Here is a 20,935-nt window from a genome sequence, read left to right as displayed (position 1 = left end):
AAAACAGTATTCAAAAAGACAATTTGAGGAAGACAATGGGCGGGATTCTCCACTCCCGCGCCGAAGTGCCCACGCCGTCGTGAACGCCGTCGAGGTTAACTAAGGAGTTGTCTCAGCTACGGTTGTTTGCAATGCAGAACCGGTATGCTCTTGACTATCTTCTGGCCCGTGAGGGTGGGGTATGCGCCATAGTACAGGGCAAGTGTATCATGGGTGTTCAGGACTTGACCGCTAACATTACTAAATTTATGGATCGCATACGGGATCACTTGGACGGGATGCAGGATCCTGACTCTTGGGGTAACTGGGGATTTGGAGGATGGAAGGACTGGTTGATAAATATGGCCATGTATCTAGTGGTAGCTATCGGCTGCATCTTTGTGGGCCTGGCCATCCTTAAATGTGTGATGGGTAGAATGCGGGGTGCACTAGATCAGATCACCGCCCCAATCACCGGAGGGTGAGGCAGATGAAGGGGGGCTAAGACAGGAATTGGAAATGCAGCGACGGATCTTTTTAGATGAGGAACCGTAGCTATGGATTGGATAGTTCGGTTATCATGGAATGATAAAAGGAGGGAATGACGAATGTGATATAAAATAGTTACTTTAGAGATACTAGTTAATGTAATGTAGAAATAAGCCACTTTGATTCTGGCAGTTAGGGACAAAGGGGTTTGAGACCACATGGAAAAAGCAGGAAGAGGTGTGTCTATGAGAGTGATGCTGCATTGATAGGGGCCAGAGAAAGGGATTGGAAGTGAGCCAATCAGAATAGATCGAACAGGTCAGGAGGGACATAGGCTGACCTATGTCCGGTGATACCATTTGAATTGATTTGCAGAGATCCCTTTGTTTCTTTGTTCATTCGCTTTCTGGGATATAGGAAACTGGATGTCTCTTATATTTCTATGAAATGAATCAAGCTTGCAAGCTAAATAAATAACTTCTTTTTACGTGCGAATCCATCTCAACTTTTATTGAGGCCAGACTGACAGAGAAAGAAATTTGGGGATCTACACAGCCGCCTCTTTCAACACTCTGGGATGTAGAGCAGCAGCTTTTGGGGATTTATTAACTTTCAACCACATTAATTTCTCCAGTACTACTTTCTCACTAATACTAATCTCTTTCAGTTCCTCGTGCTCACTGGTCCCTTGGTTCTCTCATGTTTTGGGGACGATTTCTTTATCTTCCACCGTGAAGACAGACACACATTGTTCAGTTTCTCTGCCATTTCCTCATTCCCCATTATAAACTCTCCTGTCTCTGCCTGGAATGGACCCACATTGGTCTTTGTTAATCTTTTCCTTTTCACATTCCTATTGGAGCTTCTCCAGTTGTTTTTTACGTTTCTCGCCAGTTTGCTCTCATATTCTATTTTCTCTTTATCAGTTTCTTGGTCCTCCTTTGCTGAATTCTAAAACAAGTTCCCAATCCTCAGGCTCACTACTATTTTGGCCACTTTATGAGCCTCTCCTTTGATCTAATGGAATCTTTAACTTTTCTTGTTACCCACAATTGGATCACTTTTCCTGTTGGATTACTGATCCTTAAAGGAATCTATATATCTTGTATAAATGTGAAATGAAAGTCACCAGAGTCCCAGTGACCCATTGGCTGGTCTCACCTTTGAGAGAGAGAGAGCTGACTGGTGGTGATTTAATCTGAGGGTCACCACACCTCAAATGAGGGGCAATGTTGAGAAAGCGGGGCCTTTATGGATAACTTAAGCCGGTCTCTTGCTGGAGTCGCCCTGCATCATGAACCAGCCGTCCAGCCAACTGAGCTAACTGACCCCCTGGTAAATATGCACATAATTCCTGAAATATTAGCTATTCCCTGGCTCCCATCAGTTTCCCAGACCACCTCAGACAACTTGCCCCTCATACCCTGAGGTGAGGAAATACGCAGATAATTTTTGTTTAAAAACCTGTAACCACCACAGCCCATCTTCATGGCAACGTGGCATGCTTTGGGGGTTCCAAACAGAAATGGGAACTAAATATCTTCAAACCTCCAGGCACTCTTTCACTCTGTGATCCTTGTGAAATTTAGAACCAGGTATTCGCAACAAGGCTCAAAGAGCTTTAGCCGCTGCAGGCTAAGTCCCGAGACCAGCCAGTCCAGCAGAAAAAACCCTCCGATCATCCCCATTGACCAACTGTCAGAATGAACAAAATGCAGTCCTGGGCATAATTGAGAGCAGAAACAATAACAGCAGAATCCAACCCCTATAATCACTTGTGAACTTGTTGGTGTCTTAGCAGGTGCGATGAATCACAAAATCCCTTCCCACATTGAGAGCAAGTGAACGGCCTCTCCCCAGTATGAATTCTCTGATGAGAGTTCAGGCTGGATAACTGAGTGAATCCCTTCCCACACTGAGAGCAGGTGAACGGCCTCTCCCCAGTGTGAACTCGCTGGTGTGACTGCAGGGTAAATAACCGAGTGAATGCTTTCCCACATTGTGGGCAGGTGAATGGCCTCTCCCCAGTGTGAATTTGCTGGTGTTTCAGGAGGTGGGATGGATCACTGAATCCCTTCCCACACTGAGAGCAGGAAAACGGCCTATCCCCAGTGTGAATTCGTCCGTGAACCCTCAGTTGGGATAACCGATTGAATCCGTTCCCACACTGAGAACAGGTGAACGGCTTCTCCCCAGTGTGAACTCGCTGGTGTCTCCGCAGGCTGGATAACTCACTGAATCCCTTCCCACACTGAGGGCAGGTGAATGGCTTCTCCCCAGTGTGAATTCGCTGGTGTGTCCGTAGGTTGTCTAACCGAGCGAATTCCTTCTCACACTGAGAACAGGTGAACGGCTTCTCCCCAGTGTGAACTCGCTGGTGTGACCTCAGGCTGGATAACTCACGGAATCCCTTCCCACACACAGAGCAGGTGAACTGTTTCTCCCCAGTGTGAACGCGGTGGTGTTTATTCAGGTCGGATAACCGAGTGAATCTCTTCCCACAGCGAGAGCAGGTGAATGGCCTCTCCCCAGTGTGAACTCGCTGGTGTGCCCGCAGGTCAGATAACTGACTGAATCCCTTCTCACACTGAGAGCAGGTGAATGGCTTCTCTCCAGTGTGAACTCGCTGGTGTGTGTGCAGGTGGGAGAACTGAGTGAATCCCTTCCTACACACAGAGCAGATGAACGGCCTCTCCCCAGTGTGACTGCGTCGGTGAACTTCCAGCACAGATGGGGATCTGAATCCCTTCCCACAGTCCCCACATTTCCACGGTTTCTCCATGTTTTGGGTCTCCTCTTGTCTCTCCAGGTCGGACAATCAGTTGAAGCCTCGTCCACACACAGAACACGTGTACGGTCTCTCTCCGCTGTAAATGGCGTGATTTTGTTTAGGCTGTGTAACTGGTTAAAGCTCTTCCCACAGTCAGTCCCCTGGAACACTCTCACTCGGGTGTGTGTGTCTCGGTGTTTTTCCAGTCACATTGATGGTTAAAATCTTTTGCTGCCGACAGGTCGGGCAAACATTTCTTCTTTTGGTTTGAAAGGCTGATGATATTCAGATCCCAATGGATCGAGTGGCTCTGTCAGACCGAGATGTGACTTTTGAGATTCCTGTCTGTAATTCCTCCTCTTCTAATCTCCTGTAAAAGGAGTTTACAAAAGTCATCACTGTCAGTACAGGATAGAAATTCAGAACAGAAATTCTAGTTTCTATAGAACATTCTTTCCTTTCTCGTTCCCCATACCTAGTCTCCAGGGAGTGGACTCAGAAGGGCCGAGCATTGGAGCAGTAAGTATAAAAATCATACCGGGGGAATTTGCGGCCTAGGCTCCAGAGAGCAGACCCAGAGGGATGGAGTTTTCGAGCTGCGAGTACAAAAACCTTTAAAAAAAAAATTTAATTGCTTATTGTCACAAGTAGGCTTCAATGAAGTTACTGTGAAAAGCCCCTAGTCGCCACATTCCGGCGCCTGTTCGGGGAGGCTGGTACGGGATTCGCAGCCTTGTCTCCAGGGAGTGGACTCGGAGGGACGGAGTTTCAGAGCAGAGACTGTAGGAAGGGTGAGCTGGCTGACCACTGCACCCTGGTACAAGAGTCCATTCAAGCGGGGGAGCAAAATGATAAGTGGTAGTTGTCAGGGATTCTATAATTAGGGGAGCTGCCAACATCCTTTGGAAACAGGACCGAGAGTCCCACATGGTATGTTGCCTGCCTGGTGCCAGGGTGAGGGGCATCTCTAACCGGCTTGAAAGGATATTGGAGAGGGAGGGGGTGGATCCAGTTGCCGTGGTCCACATTGGGACAAACAACATTGGCAAGACTCGGAAAGAGGACCTGTTTCGGGAATATCAGGAACTAGGAACAAAATTAAAGAACAGGTTCTCAAGGGCTATAATCTCTGGATTATTACCGAGCCATGTGTAAACTGGCATAGGGATGAGAAAATTAGGGAAGTAAACACGTGGCTAAAGGAGTGGTGCGGGAAAGAGGGGTTCCATTTCATGGGGCACTGGCATCAGTATTGGGACAGGAGGGATCTGTACCGTTGGGACGGTCTCCACCTGAACCGATCTGGGACCAGTGTCCTCGTGGAAAGGATAAATAGGGAGGTCAGAAGGACTTTAAACTAACAAATGGTGGGGGAGGGGAAGGCTTCAGGGGAACCCAATACAGTTGCAAAAACAAGTAGCAGGGCAGAGGAACCTAACAGCTAATGGCAAAACTACAAGTAGTATACTGGTTAAAGCAAAAGTGAAAAGTAACAAACAAGCAAATAACAAACAAGCAAATAACAAACAAGCAAATAACAAACAAGCAAATAACAAACAAGCAAATAACAAACAAGCAAATAACAAACAAGCAAATAACAAACAAGCAAATAACAAACAAGCAAATAACAAAGAAGCAGTGCTGAGGGAGCGGTCAGGGGGAACAGCCCGATTAAGGTTCTATAGACAAATGCACGTAGTGTAAGGAATAAACTAGACGAGCTGCAGGCGCCAATGCAAGTTGAAGATTATGATGTTGTCGCTATTACAGAGACTTAGCTGCAGGATGGTCAGGACTGGGAACTAAATATACCGGTTATAAAGTTGACAGGAGGGACAGAGAATATGGCAGAGGGGATGGATCAGCCTTACTGATCAGAAATACTATCACCTCAATGTCTCGGATCGTGTTTTCCGGGTCCTTAAGGGGGAGGGGGAGCAGCTCCAAGTCGTGGTCCACATTGGCACTAACGACATAGGTAGGAAAGGGGACAAGGATGTCAGGCAGGCTTTCAGGGAGCTAGGATGGAAGCTCAGAACTAGAACAAACAGAGTTGTTATCTCTGGGTTGTTGCCCGTGCCACGTGATAATGAGATGAGGAATAGGGAGAGAGAGCAATTAAACACGTGGCTACAGGGATGGTGCAGGCGGGAGGGATTCAGATTTCTGGATAACTGGGGCTCTTTCTGGGCCTCTGTAGCCAGGGAAGAGATTGCTGAGCCTTTGGCTTTGATTTTTATGTCATCATTGGCTACAGGAATAGTGCCAGAGGACTGGAGGATAGCAAATGTGGTCCCTTTGTTCAAAAAGGGGAGTAGAGACAACCCCGGCAACTATAGACCGGTGAGCCTCACGTCTGTAGTGGGTAAAGTCTTGGAGGGGATTATAAGAGACAAGATTTATAATCATCTAGATAGGAATAATATGATCAGGGATAGTCAGCATGGCTTTGTGAAGGGTAGGTCATGCCTCACAACCCTTATCGAGTTCTTTGAGAAGGTGACTGAACAGGTAGACGAGGGTAGAGCAGTTGATGTGGTGTATATGGATTTCAGCAAAGCGTTTGATAAGGTTCCCCACGGTAGGCTATTGCAGAAAATACGGAGGCTGGGGATTGAGGGTGATTTAGAGATGTGGATCAGAAATTGGCTCGCTGAAAGAAGACAGAGGGTGGTGGTTGATGGGAAATGTTCAGAATGGAGTTCAGTTACAAGTGGCGTACCACAAGGATCTGTTCTGGGGCCGTTGCTGTTTGTCATTTTTATCAATGACCTAGAGGTTGGGTGAGTAAATTTGCAGACGACACTAAAGTCGGTGGTGTTGTCGACAGTGTGGAAGGAAGTAGCAGGTTACAGAGGGACATAGATAAGCTGCAGAGCTGGGCTGAGAGGTGGCAAATGGAGTTTAATGTAGAGAAGTGTGAGGTGATTCACTTTGGAAGGAATAACAGGAATGCGGAATATTTGGCTCATGGTAAAGTTCTTGGAAGTGTGGATGAGCAGAGGGATCTAGGTGTCCATGTACATAGATCCCTGAAAGTTGCCACCCAGGCTGATAGGGTTGTGAAGAAGGCCTATGGAGTGTTGGCCTTTATTGGTAGAGGGATTGAGTTCCGGAGTCAGGAGGTCATGTTGCAGCTGTACAAAACTCTGGTACGGCCTCATTTGGAGTATTGCGTACAGTTCTGGTCACCGCATTATCGGAAGGACGTGGAGGCTTTGGAGCGGGTGCAGAGGAGATTTACCAGGATGTTGCCTGGTATGGAGGGAAAATCTTATGAGGAAAGGCTGATGGACTTGAGGTTGTTTTCGTTGGAGAGAAGAAGGTTAAGAGGAGACTTAATAGAGGCATACAAAATGATCAGGGGGTTAGATAGGGTGGACAGTGAGAGCCTTCTCCCGCGGATGGAAATGGCTGGCACGAGGGGACATAGCTTTAAACTGAGGGGTAATAGATATAGGACAGAGGTCAGAGGTAGGTTCTTTACGCAAAGAGTGGTGAGGCCGTGGAATGCCCTACCTGCAACAGTAGTGAACTCGCCAACATTGAGGGCATTTAAAAGTTTATTGGATAAGCATATGGATGATAATGGCATAGTGTAGGTTAGATGGCTTTTGTTTTTTGACTTCCCATGTCGGTGCCACATTGTGGGCCGAAGGGCCTGTACTGCGCTGTATCGTTCTATGTTCTAATGGTGAGGGGGGAAACAATGAGGGGAAAGCATCCAGTGGAGACCATAGGAGTGGAACTGAGGAAGAAAAAAATCTAAAACTGTAATGGGTGTTGTGTATCGACCCCCTGGTGGCAGTTCTGAGGCGCTAGATTGTATAAAGGCAGAAATTAGGCGAGTGTGTAGCAAAGGCAGAGTAGTATTAATGGGGGGATTATAACTGACACACAGATTGGGAGAGGCAGACAAGCACCTGTCAGAATGGGAGTGAATTTCTGGAATGTGTCCGGGATAGTTTCCTGCAGCAATATGTTCCAGATGTAACAAAGGGATAGGCAATATTAGATTTAGCTATGAGCAAGGGCCAGCACGGTGGTGCAGTGGTTAGCACTGCTACCTTACGAAACCGAGGACCCGAGTCACTGTCCGTGTGAAGTTTGCACATTCTCCCCGTGTCTGCGTGGGTCTCACCCCCACAACCCAAAAAGATGTGCGGGGTAGGTCAATTGGCCACGCTAAATTGTCCCTTAATTGGGGGGGAAAAAAAGAATTGGATTACTCTAAATTTATTTGAAAAAAGATTTAATTATGAGTAATAACCCTAATTTAGTTGGTAGCCTAACTGTGCGCAAACATTTATCAAATAGTGATCATAACATGTTGAATTCAGTGTAGTGTTTGAAAGTGAAAAGCACGTTACAGACAGTAGAATTTTAGACTTGGGTAAGGCTGACGTAAACGGGATGAGACAGAGACTGTCCACGGTAAACTGGGGAGATCTGTTAATGGGTCAAACAACTGAAGATCAGTGGAGAATATTTAAAGAAACATTTAACGAGATACAGAGCAAGTGTATACCCCCGAGAGGAAAAGGTTCCACTTCACAAACAAAAAAGCAGCCATGGATAAATAAGAGGTGAGGGACAGTTTAAAACTAAAAGAAAGGGCGCACAAAAATACAAGACATAGTACAGATCCGGACGAATGGGATAGGTACAAGGAACAGCAAAGGGTCACAAAGCAGCTTGTTAGAGCGACTAAAAGGGATTATGAAAGGAAACTCGCAAGGGACATCAATATCAATGAGAAGAAATGTTTAGTTATATAAAGGGAAAGCGGGTGTGAAGAGCAATGTCGGCCCAGTAAAAGCTGGAAATGGAGATATTGTCAGTGATAATGGGGGAATGGCAGACACGCTGAACAATTACTCTGCCTCAGTATTTACAGTTGAAAAGGAGGATAACTTTCCAGAAGTCACAAAAAAATTAATAGTCGATAGAGGACAGGGACTTAAAATAATTTGTGTAAATATAGATTATATTTATATTTATTGTCACATGTACCAAGGTACAGTGAAAAATATTGTTCTGCGTACAGTCCAGGCAGATCGTTTCATTTATGAAAAAACATAGGACGTATAGTAAATACAATGTAAATACACAGACAAACAAACAAAGAAAAAAGAAATGTACAGCACAGGAACAGGCCCTTCGGCCCTCCAAGCCCGTGCCGACCATTCTGCCCGACTAAACTACAATCTTCTACACTTCCTGGGTCCATATCCCTCTATTCCCATCCTATTCATGTATTTGTCAAGATGCCCCTTAAATGTCACTATCGTCCCTGCTTCCACCACCTCCTCCGGTAGCGAGTTCCAGGTACCCACTACCCTCTGCGTAAAAAACTTGCCTCGTACATCTACTCTAAACCTTGCCCCTCTCACCTTAAACCTATGCCCCCTAGTAATTGACCCCTCTACCCTGGGGAAAAGCCTCTGACTATCCACTCTGTCTATGCCCCTCATAATTTTGTATACCTCTATCAGGTCTCCCCTCAACCTCCTTCGTTCCAGTGAGAACAAACCGAGTTTATTCAACCGCTCCTCATAGCTAATGCCCTCCATACCAGGCAACATTCCGGTAAATCTCTTCTGCACCCTCTCTAAAGCCTCCACATCCTTCTGGTAGTGTGGCGACCAGAATTGAACACGATACTCCAAGTGTGGCCTAACTAAGGTTCTATACAGCTGCAACATGACTTGCCAATTCTTATACTCAATGCCCCGGCCAATGAAGGCAAGCATGCCGTATGCCTTCTTGACTACCTTCTCCACCTGTGTTGCCCCTTTCAATGACCTGTGGACCTGTACTCCTAGATCTCTTTGACTTTCAATACTCTTGAGGGTTCTACCATTCACTGTATATTCCCTGCCTGTATTAGACCTTCCAAAATGCATTACCTCACATTTGTCCGGATTAAACTCCATCTGCCATCTCTCTGCCCAAGTCTCCAAACAATCTAAATCCTGCTGTATCCTCCGACAGTCCTCATCGCTATCCGCAATTCCACCAACCTTTGTGTCGTCTGCAAACTTACTAATCAGACCAGTTACATTTTCCTCCAAATCATTTATATATACTACAAAGAGTAAAGGTCCCAGCACTGATCCCTGTGGAACACCACTGGTCACAGCCCTCCAATGAGAAAAGCATCCTTCCATTGCTACTATGCCTTCTATGGCCTAGCCAGTTCTGTATCCACCTTGCCAGCTCACCCCTGATCCCGTGTGACTTCACCTTTTGTACTAGTCTACCATGAGGGACCTTGTCAAAGGCCTTACTGAAGTCCATATAGACAACATCCACTGCCCTACCTGCCTCAATCATCTTAGTGACCTCCTCGAAAAACTCTATCAAGTTAGTGAGACACGACCTCCCCTTCACAAAACCGTGCTGCCTCTCACTAATACGTCCATTTGCTTCCAAATGGGAGTAGATCCTGTCTCGAAGAATTCTCTCCAGTAGTTTCCCCACCACTGAAGTAAGGCTCACCGGCCTGTAGTTCCCGGGATTATCCTTGCTACCCTTCTTAAACAGAGGAACAACATTGGCTATTCTCCAGTCCTCCGGGACATCCCCCGAAGACAGCGAGGATCCAAAGATTTCTGTCAAGGCCTCAGCAATTTCCTCTCCAGCCTCCTTCAGTATTCTGGGGTAGATTCCATCAGGCCCTGGGGACTTATCTACCTTAATATTTTTTAAGACACCCAACAACTCGTCTTTTTGGATCTCAATGTGACCCAGGCTATCTACACACCCTTCTCCAGATTCAACATCTACCAATTTCTTCTCTTTGGTGAATACTGATGCAAAGTATTAATTTAGTACCTCGCCCATTTCCTCTGGCTCCACACATAGATTCCCTTGCCTATCCTTCAGTGGGCCAACCCTTTCCCTGGCTACCCTCTTGCTTTTTATGTACGTGTAAAAAGCCTTGGGATTTTCCTTAACCCTATTTGCCAATGACTTTTCGTGACCCCTTCTAGCCCTCCTGACTCCTTGCTTAAGTTCCTTCCTACTTTCCTTATATTCCACGCAGGCTTCGTCTGTTCCCAGCCTTTTAGCCCTGACAAATGCCTCCTTTTTCTTTTTGACGAGGCCTACAATATCTTTCGTCATCCATGGTTCCCGAAAATTGCCGTATTTATCCTTCTTCCTCATAGGAACATGCCGGTCCTGAATTCCTTTCAACTGCCACTTGAAAGCCTCCCACATGTCAGATGTTGATTTGCCCTCAAACATCCGCCCCCAATCTATGTTCTTCAGTTCCCGCCTAATATTGTTATAATTAGCCTTCCCCCAATTTAGCACATTCATCCTAGGACCACTCTTATCCTTGTCCACCAGTACTTTAAAACTTACTGAATTGTGGTCACTGTTACCGAAATGCTCCCCTACTGAAACATCTACCACCTGGCCGGGCTCATTCCCCAATACCAGGTCCAGTACCGCCCCTTCCCTAGTTGGACTGTCTACATATTGTTTTAAGAAGCCCTCCTGGATGCTCCTTACAAACTCCGCCCCGTCTAAGCCCCTGGCACTAAGTGAGTCCCAGTCAATATTGGGGAAGTTGAAGTCTCCCATCACCACAACCCTGTTGTTTTTACTCTTTTCGAAAATCTGTCTACCTATCTGCTCCTCTATCTCCCGCTGGCTGTTGGGAGGCCTGTAGTAAACCCCCAACATTGTGACTGCACCCTTCTTATTCCTGATCTCTACCCATGTAGCCTCACTGCCGTCTGAGGTGTCCTCTCGCAGTACAGCTGTGATGTTCGCCCGAACCAGTAGCGCAACTTCGCCTCCCCTTTTACATCCCCCTCTATCCCGCCTGAAACATCTAAATCCTGGAACGTTTAGCTGCCAATCCTGCCCTTCCCTCAACCAGGTCTCTGTAATGGCAACAACATCATAGTTCCAAGTACTAATCCAAGCTCTAAGTTCATCTGCCTTACCCGTAATACTTCTTGCATTAAAACATTTGCACTTCAGGCCACCAGACCCGCTGTGTTCAGCAACTTCTCCCTGTCTGCTCTGCCTCAGAGCCACACTGTCCCTATTCCCTAGTTCTCCCTCAATGCTCTCACCTTCTGACCTATTGCTCCCGTGCCCACCCCCCTGCCATACTAGTTTAAACCCTCCCGTGTGACACTAGCAAACCTCGCGGCCAGGATATTTATGCCTCTCCGGTTTAGATGCAACCCGTCCTTCTTATACAGGTCATACCTGCCCCGGAAGAGCTCCCAGTGGTCCAGATAATGGAAACCCTCCCTCCTACACCAGCTGTTTAGCCACGTGTTTAGCTGCTCTATCTTCCTATTTCTAGTCTCACTGGCACGTGGCACAGGGAGTAATCCCGAGATTACAACCCTCGAGGTCCTGTCTTTTAACTTTCTGCCTAGCTCCCTGAACTCCTGCTGCAGGACCTCATGCCCCTTCCTGCCTATGTCGTTAGTACCAATATGTACAACGACCTCTGCCTGTTTGCCCTCCCCCTTCAGGATGCCCTCCACCCGTTCGGAGACATCCTGGACCCTGGCACCAGGGAGGCAACATACCACCCTGGAGTCTCTTTCACGTCCACAGAAGCGCCTATCTGTGCCCCTGACTATAGAGTCCCCTATTACTATTACTCTTCTGCGCTTTGACCCTCCCTTCTGAACATCAGAGCCAGCCGTGGTGCCACTGCTCTGGCTGCTGCTGTTTTCCCCTGATAGGCTATCCCCCCCGACAGTATCCAAAGGGATATATCTGTTCGCGAGGGGGACAACCACAGGGGATTCCTGCACTGACTGCCTGCCCTTTCTGGTGGTCACCCATTTCTATGCCTGCACCTTGGGTGTGACCACATTTACATAACTGCGATCTATGACGCTTTCCGCCACCTGCATGCTCCTAAGTGCATCCAATTGCTGCTCCAACCGAACCATGCGGTCTGTGAGGAGCTCCAGTTGGGTGCACTTTCTGCAGATGAAGCCATCCGGGACGCTGGAAGCCTCCCGGACCTGCCACATCTCACAGTCAGAGCACAGCACCCCTCTAACTGACATTGCATCAATTAATTAAAATTAAAATTTAAAAACTTTTTTTTTTTGAATTTTTTTTTTTTAAATTTCAAAGTTACTGTTAACTATCTGTTTCCTAGCACTAGATTTCTAATAGAAATGCGAAAGCTAAATATAGTACTCTCCGATCTCTGGCTTAGATGTCCCTCTAAATTACAATTAAGTAATTATGTTTAATTAGTTACCAATGCTCAATTTTTTAAATTTAGTGTAGAATCCCAACCAGGCACTCAGGCCACAGCTTTTCTGTGATGTCACTTCAGTTTCCCCCCGACACACACACAATTTGAAAAAGGTACAAAAGTAAAAATGAGTAAAAATCACTTACCTACCTTCTTAGTGTTAATAATAAAATATGGTACTTACCTCACACCAATGGGTTTTATTATTAGGTTAGAGGAGGAGGGCGGGTGGGAGACACTACACGTGTAGTGTCTCGGGTTTCCTCTCCACCAGAATTTATTGGTGAGGGTCTTCCCAGATGTCCGCAGGTCGAACTTCCTGTTCCCGCCTTAAATACTAAAATATAAAAAAAAACAGAAAAGAGGGACCGAAAATGGGACCAGGTAAGTGTTTTTAAAGGACAGACTTACCTCCCAGCAATCACTTCTGCATTGCCCCCGCTGAAATTGAATCACCAGCTGTTCTCCCGCCGAAATCGACTGGCCTGCCCCTGCAAAGACAAGTGTTTTTAAAGGACAGACTTACCTCCCAGCAATCACTTCCGCACTGCCCCCGCTGAAATTGAATCACCAGCTGTTCTCCCGCCGAAATCGACTGGCCTGCCCCTGCAAAGACAAGTGTTTTTAAAGGACAGACTTACCTCCCAGCAATCACTTCCGCACTGCCCCCGCTGAAATTGAATCACCAGCTGTTCTCCCGCCGAAATCGACTGGCCTGCCCCTGCAAAGACAAGTGTTTTTAAAGGACAGACTTACCTCCCAGACATAGACATAGTGTGAAGCATGCTAACATCAATGACGTGATGACGATGAACATCTTGCCAAGGTCATCCCCACACCCCCACTACTTGCCTTCAAACAACCGCGCAACCTCAAACGAACCATTGTTTGTAGCAAACTACACAGTCTTCAGAACAGTGACCACGACACCACAAAACCCTGCCATGGCAATCTCTGCAAGACGTGCCAGATCATTGACATGGATACCACTATTACACCACCCACCAGGTACGCAGTACGTACTCGTGCGACTCAGCCAACGTTGTCTACCTCATACGCTGCAGGAAAGGATGTCCCGAAGCGTGGTACATTGGCGAGACCATGCAGACGCTGCGGCAACAAATGAACGGACATCGCGCAACAATCACCAGGCAGGAATGTTCCCTTCCAGTCGGAGAACACTTCAGTAGTCAAGGGCATTCAGCCTCTGATCTCCGGGTAAGCGTTCTCCAAGGCGGCCTTCAGGACGCGCGACAACGCAGAATCGCCGAGCAGAAACTTATAGCCAATTTCCGCACACGAGTGCGGCCTCAACCGGGACCTGGGATTCATGTCACATTACATTCATCCCCCACCATCTGGCCTGCGAAATCCTACCAACTGTCCTGGCTTGATGTAATTCACACCTCTTTAACCTGGGGTTACCCCATCTCTGGATCTGTAAAGATTTAATCACCTGCTAATGGTTGCATTCCAAGCATTATTTGGCATCTTTGAATTTGTCTATATATGTGTTTCTGGAACATACCTCTTCATTCACCTGAGGAAGGAGCAGCGCTCCGAAAGCTAGTGACATCGAAACACACCTGTTGGACTTTAACCTGGTGTTGTAAGACTTCGTACTGTGCTCACCCCAGTCCAACGCCGGCATCTCCACATCAAGGAAATTAATGGAACCAAAGACTGACAAATCCCCAGGAACTGGCGGTTTCCATCCGAGGGTGTTATAGGAAGTTGGGGATGTTAAGAAAAATGCGAAAGATGTCATTTGAAACGAGAAGGTCTGATGATAAAACCCAAGGAACATGAGAAAAAGCAAAGTAACAGAAAAGATCCTATAAATGTAAATGTAATGAAATGCTAAAAAATGACATAGCAGAAGGCCCTCGAAGGGTCAACTGCAGACAAATGTTCTTTGGGATGCAGACGACCATTATCACAGGACTTGAGATAACCAAGCAGCTCATGCTGTAACCTGATATCTTTAGTTCAAGTCGGAGAAATTTTTATAAAAGTTAAGTTTTAAGTTACATAAAGGGAATGAGTTTAATACCCTTTAATAGAAGTTAATTCGTTTAGCAAGTAATTGATTGGAATTGCCAGAATCTTAAGTTTGAATTGCTTGAAATAAAATGTATTTGTGAATGATAGAAACTGAATGACACCAGTTAAAAGTGGAAATCTGGAGAGAAGAGTTGATTTTAATACAGGACAATTCACCGCAGCTCACTGCTTCTTTTCAAAAAAGCAGTCAACACCTATTTGTAAAATTGTAAAAAGGGAAGACTATAACTTGAAACATTTAGGAATACAAGAAAATACAATGTTTAAAAAAGATAAGGGATTAAAAGTCTGAAATGCCACAGAATAATTAGTAGGAAGCCTCCCTGCCAGTGAGCTGATAAACCAAGGTCAAGCTTAACATGAAGGCACTCTCATGTTAGACATTACGGAAACTAGATGTGGAATCATATGGACAGAAAGGGTATTGGGTTAAGGAGCAGAAGAAAATACTTTAAAATAATGTCATGTAATCAGCAAGGCTGTTGGAAGGGTGATATATATCCTGAATAGCTCTCAGCCAGGCACTCACTCTCAGCTTGCAGGGTGATTTCGGTACATGGGACTGACAGAATACGAAAGCCAAGCAGAACCGCAAAATAACCGGGAGAAAACCAACAGATAAAGAAGAGAGATTGTCAAGGAGGGCCAGGAAGGTCTGATCAGCCAACCAGGAGAATCCAGAAGCAAGATCTTTTTGCTTTTCTGTAAAGACAGTGATTTTATCTTGTAAAAGAAAAAATAATAATAAAATAATTTAAAGTTTTAACCTGAAACAGTGGTTATTACAAAGTCTACTTTACTTACTTAGCAACACGGGACCAAGATCGATGCTACTAAGTGGTAAGTCGATAAAATTCTTCTCTAAAGATATGGGTTATGCTGGGGGATAACTTGAAACACTAGTTTGACCCGAATAGCACCCACCTAAGTCTGCAGAGGAGTCAGGGAGTGAGAATCCCTGTTCACCATTAAGAATATCTTGACCCTTTTTTGGTACAGGGGGAATTCTAAGAATACTGGTGAGTTGTTTACTTCAGGGAGCACATTGTAGATGCCCTAACTAGAATCTCCCAGAGTTCCCTAGATTCAGGAGTAGTCCCTCTGGATTGGAAAACTGCACTTGTCACTTTTCAATGAGGGTGAAAGGGGGAAATCGGGAATTACAGACCAGTTGGCCGAACATCTGGGGTGGGGAAATTGCTGGAGTTTAGAATCAGGGATGGGGGTAACTGAACACCTTAAAACATTTCAGTCCATCAGGGAGAGCCAGCAGGGATTTGTGAAGGGAAGATCATGCCTGATAATCTGACTGAATTCTTTGAAGAGATGACAAAGGTCGTGGACAGGGGAATGTCTCTGGATGTCATGGACTTCCATATTGGGTGGGTATATTGGGGTAGGTTTGGACGGGAGAGCGGTGATGGGAAGTGTGCCCTTTGTTTCTCTTTGTTTGTTGCTGGTCGGGAGGGTTGGGGGAAGGGACGGACTGGAAGGGTGAGAAGAAGTCCGAGGCCTTGGGCAGGGACCATCATGCGAGCTGGGCAGGCTAGTTAATGGGAGTGAAGTGGGGGGTTGCCAGGAGGAAGGCATGGGGGGGGGGGGGGGGGGGTGGAGATGTTGGGTTGGTTCTTTGGTTGCTTGTGAGAGTAGGGAAGGGGGGTGGTTGCTGACGTGGGTGTGGTTGGTGTGGCAAAGGGAGAGATGACGGTGAACATCTGAGGGCGGGCCTGAAGGGGCGCATGCTGGGGGCTACTTAAATGGGGATCTGGCTATTTGGCAGGGGAGGGGAGGGAGGCCCCCTCCCTGGCCAGCTGGTCATGTGGAACGTGCGAGGGTTGAATGGGCCGGTTAAACGATCGCGTGTTTTTGCTCATTAGAGGAGCCTGAAGGCAGGCGTTGTGCTCTTGCAGCAGATGCAGCTGAAGTTTGGGGATCAGACGAATGGGTGGGGCAGGGGTTCCACTCGGGGTTAGACATGAAGACGAGGGGTGGCAGTGTTGGTTTATAAGAGAGTGGCTTTTGAGGTGGGGGAGCATTGTGGCCGATCCGAGGGATGGGGGGTACCTCTGTGATGGTCAGTGGGAAGCTGGAGGAGATGCCAATGGTCCTGGTGAATGTTTAAGCCCCGAATTGGGACAACGTGGATGTTAGAGAGGATCCCGGACCTGGACACGCATCGGCTGATTATGGGGGTGATTTCAATACAGTCCTAGATCCGAGTGTGGATCTGACGCGTCCTAAGTCGTTGAGGGTGTTGGTGGTGGCAATAGAATTCAGGGGTTCATGGGCGCATTGTTTGCAGGAGGGGGGGGGGGGGGGATACCCATGGAGGTTTGGGAGGCCGAGGGCGAAGGACGTCTTGTACTTCACCCATACACCCATATGCACGGGGCGTATTCGCGGATCAACAGTTTTGTTATGGACAAGGTGCTGCTGCCGGAGATATTGGGTTGGTTCTTGGTTTGGTTGTGAGAGTGGGGAAGGGGGGGTCGGAGGTGGCCGACTCGGAGTACTCGGCCATTGTGTTTTTCGACCACGCGCCCCATTGGGTGGATTTAAGGGTGAGGGGCCTAACAGCTGCAGTTGGGGGGTTGGATGTGGGGCTACTGGCGGATGAGTGAGTGGGTTATGACTGCTATGTCGAGTTGAACGATATGGAGGTCCCAGCCACCACACTGTGGGATGCACTTAAGGCTGTAGTTAGGGAGGAATCCGGGAGGATTCTCCCTCCCGTTCAGTCATTGAGTTCCAGATTCCAACAAACCTCTGGGGAAAAGCTTTTCCTCACATCTCCTCTGAACCTCCTGCCCATTACCTTAAATCTGTGCCCCTAGTTATTGATCCCTCCACTAAGGGAAAAAGTACCTTCCTGGCCACCCTATCTATGTCTCTCAGAATTTTATACACCTCAATCAGGTCCCCTGTCAGCCTTCTCTGCTCCAGGGAAAACAATCCCAGTCTCTCTTCATAGCTGAAACACTCCAGCCCAGGCAACGTCCTAGTGAATCGCCTCTGCACCCTCACCAGTGTAATCACTTACTTCCTATAGTGTGGCGAGCAGAACTACACAGTACTCCAGCTGGGGTTTAACCAGCATTTTATACAGCTCCAGCATAACCTCCCTGCTCTTATATTCAATGCCTCGGTTAATAAAGGCAATATTCCCATTGGCCTTAACCAGCTTATCCACCTGTCCTGCTGCCTTCAGAGATCTGTGGATATGCACACCAAGTCACTTTGCTCTTCTGTACTTCATAGGGTCCGACCATTCATTGTATATTCCCTTGCCTCGTTAGTCCAACCAAAATGCACAACGTCACACTTTTCTTGCTTAAATTCCATTTGCCACTCTTCTGTACAACTTTTAAAAAATAAATTTAGAGTACCCAATTATTCTTTTTACAATTAAGGGGCAATTTAGCGTGGCCAATCCACCTACCTTGCACATCTTTTGGGTTGTGAGGGTGAGACCCACGCAGACACGGGGAGAAAGTTAAAACTCTACACGGACAGTGACACGGGCCGGGATTGAACCTGGGTCCTCAGCGTCGGGATGTGCCAGTGCTAACCATTGCACCATCCTGTTGTCCCCTCTTCTGCCCATCTAGCCAGCCTATCCATATTGTCCTGTAATCTAAGGCCTTGTTCCTCACCATTTACCACACCACCAATTTTTGTGTTATCTGTGAACTTCCTAATCTACCTCCTACATTCACATCCAGATCATTAATGTGTACCACAAACAAGTGACCCAGCACTGATCCCTGCAGAACACCGCTGGACACAGGCTTCCAGGCACAAAAACAACCTTCAAACATCACCCTCTGCCTCCTACAACTGAGCCAGTTTTGGATCCAGTTTGCCAAATTGCCCTGAATCCCATGGACTCTTACCTTCTCCATCAGCCTCCCATGTGAGTTTGTCTAAAGCCTTACTAAAGTCCATGTAGACTACATGAACCGCACTACCTACATCTACACACCTAGTCACTTTCTCAAAAAATTCAATCACATTTGTGAGACATGCTCTCCCTTGTTTAATCCTTGCCTCTCCAAGTGGAGATTAATTCTGTCCCTCAGAATGTTTTCCAGTAGTTTCCCTGGCAGTGAAGTTAGTCTCACTGGCTTGTAATTTCCTGGTTTGTCCCTACTTGCCTTCTTGAATAATGGCACCACATTAGCTGTCTTCCAGTCCTCAGGCACCTCTCCGGTGGCCAGAGAAGATTTGAAATTTTTTGTCAAGAGCCTCTGCAATCTCCTTCCTTGCCTTCCACAGCAGCCTGGGATACATCTCATGTGGCTCTGGGTATTTATCCACTTTCAGACCTGGTGAAACTGTTCATACCTTCTCCCTCTCAATGTCAAGTTGTTCAAGCAAATCACCATGTGCCTCCGTGATTTCTATACCTACATCATCCTTCTCCGTAGTGAAAACAGATATGAAGTATACATTTAAAACCTCACCTGTATCTTCCACTTCCATGCACACATTGCCACATTGGTCCGTACTCTTACCCTGGTCAACCTCCTGCCCCAAATATACTTAGAAAACATTGTTGGATTTTCCTTTATTTTACCCGACAGTGCTTTTCCAAGCTCCCTCTTTGCTCTCCTAATTTCTTTCTTAAGTAATCCTTTGCACTTTCCATGTTCCTCTAAGACTTCCGCTTTGAACCCTCGGTATCTGTGATAAGACTCACCTTTATTTCTTTATCCAACCCTGGATATCCCTTACATCCAGGGTTCCCTGGACTTATTGCTCCCACCCTTCCCTATCATGGGAACATAGAATTTACATTGCAGGAGGCCATTTGGCACATCGAGTCTGCAACATCCCTTGGAAAGAGCACCCCACTGAGGCCCACACCTCCCCCCTGTCCACATAAACCCCACCTAACCTTTTTGGACACTAAGGGCAATTTAGCATGGCCAATCCACCTAACCTGCACATCTTTGGACTGTGAGAGGAAACACAAGCACCTGGAGGACACCCACGCAGACACAGGGAGAACGTGCAAACTCCACACAGACAGTGACCCAAGCCGGGAATATAACCTGGGACCCTGGAGCTGTGAAACAACAGTGCCAACCACTGTGCTACCGTGCCACCATGTGCATTGTCTATTTCCTATTTGAATGAATCCCACTGCTCTGATGTCGATTTTTCTACAAGTGGCTGCTCTCCGGTAACTTTGTACAGATAATGTCTTATTTTTTTAAAATTTGCTCTCCCCATTCTGTAACGTATGAGATCCCAACCTCAAATTCAGAAGTTTCAATTTTATTGTAAGAAGTCTTACAACACAAGGATTGTTTTGAATCAGCTTGCAAAATCCTATCAACTGTCCTGGCTTGAGACAATTCACACCTCTTTAACCTGTGATTATCCCTCTCTCCAGTTGCTCTGTTTGGACCTGTGAAGACTTAATTACCTGCAAAGACTCGCATTCAAAGTGCCGTCTTGCATCGTTGACTTTGTCGATATATATGTTTCTGGATAAAAGCAACTAACTGCGGATGCTGGAATCTGAAACAAAAGAGAAAATGCTGGATATTCTCAGCATGACTGGCAGCATTTGTGGGGAGAGAAAAGAACTAACGTTTTGAGTCCAATGACTCTTCGTCAAAGTTTTTCTCTCCCAACAGATGGTGCCAGACCTACTGAGATTTTTCAGCATTTTCTCTTTCGTTATATGTTTCTGGAACCTACCTCTGCATTCACCCGAGAAAGGAGCAGTGCTCCGAAAGCTAGTGATTTGAAACAAACCTGTTGGATTTTAACCTGGTGTTGTAAGGCTTCTTACTGTGCTCACCCCAGTCCAACGCCGGCATCTCCACATCAAATTTATTGGCTTGATCCTCCTGGGCTTTCCATGAACGAATTCAATGTATCCATTTCAAGTTGACTATGTTGTTAGTCAGTTCCCCAATACTTTGGGGTGTGTGAGCTGCATTGTTATCCTCCTGTTTTTATAGAATCTAACCCTCTTTCCCCACTCACTATGTGGACATGTTGACTGGTTGTTGAATTGCTGACATTTGATCTGGAGGCTGTGCTCCCTCAGATATCCTGTTCCGAATGAATTCTCAATGTCTGGTTGTATTTCTGCGGCAATATCTCTTGTTCTCTGGGCCCATTTCCCGCCAGTTTTTCTGCTGCTTTCATTGTTTGAAAAATGGTGAAAAGAAAAGTAATAAAAATATTAACATTTGCGGGTGTCTGGCGGGAGGTGCGCGGCTTCCCTTCCGACAGGGAGCCGCTTCAGCTCTTTCCGTGCAGCCTGGTCAAGCTGCCAAGAGCCTCGGGACTCACTGCTCAGTGTCGCCGGTCTGTGCTGCTGGTCTGACGGGGGAACAACCCAGTCAGTGACCTTCCCATCC

General features: G+C 46.7%; 1 protein-coding gene across 7 annotated transcripts; it reads right to left on the bottom strand.

Moving 5' to 3' along the window:
- Positions 1-963: 963 nt before the first annotated feature.
- On the bottom strand, positions 964-20,935 carry LOC140420261 (uncharacterized). 7 transcript variants are annotated; one of them, XM_072504292.1, is made up of 3 exons: positions 20,322-20,935; positions 12,676-12,828; positions 964-3,608 (listed from the first exon to the last, which is right to left on the bottom strand). In XM_072504292.1, exon 3 carries the CDS (start codon positions 3,248-3,250, stop codon positions 2,240-2,242), a length of 1,011 nt encoding a protein of 336 aa, XP_072360393.1. In that variant the 5' UTR covers positions 3,251-3,608; positions 12,676-12,828; positions 20,322-20,935; the 3' UTR covers positions 964-2,239. The 7 variants fall into 7 exon arrangements, with proteins under 7 accessions (XP_072360393.1, XP_072360392.1, XP_072360394.1 ...); XM_072504291.1 differs by lacking the exon at positions 12,676-12,828; XM_072504293.1 differs by lacking the exon at positions 12,676-12,828 and having other exon boundaries at positions 20,368-20,935.

The sequence above is a fragment of the Scyliorhinus torazame genome, chromosome 5 (genome assembly GCF_047496885.1).
Source record: "Scyliorhinus torazame isolate Kashiwa2021f chromosome 5, sScyTor2.1, whole genome shotgun sequence".
In the NCBI taxonomy this organism is placed as follows: domain Eukaryota; kingdom Metazoa; phylum Chordata; class Chondrichthyes; order Carcharhiniformes; family Scyliorhinidae; genus Scyliorhinus; species Scyliorhinus torazame.
This window is presented reverse-complemented; position numbering and strand designations above follow the sequence as displayed.

What these genes read in the sequence shown, in the direction of transcription:
- LOC140420261 (XM_072504292.1), bottom strand. Translation starts at nt 3,250, where the DNA reads ATGGAGAAACCGTGGAAATGTGGGGACTGTGGGAAGGGATTCAGATCC.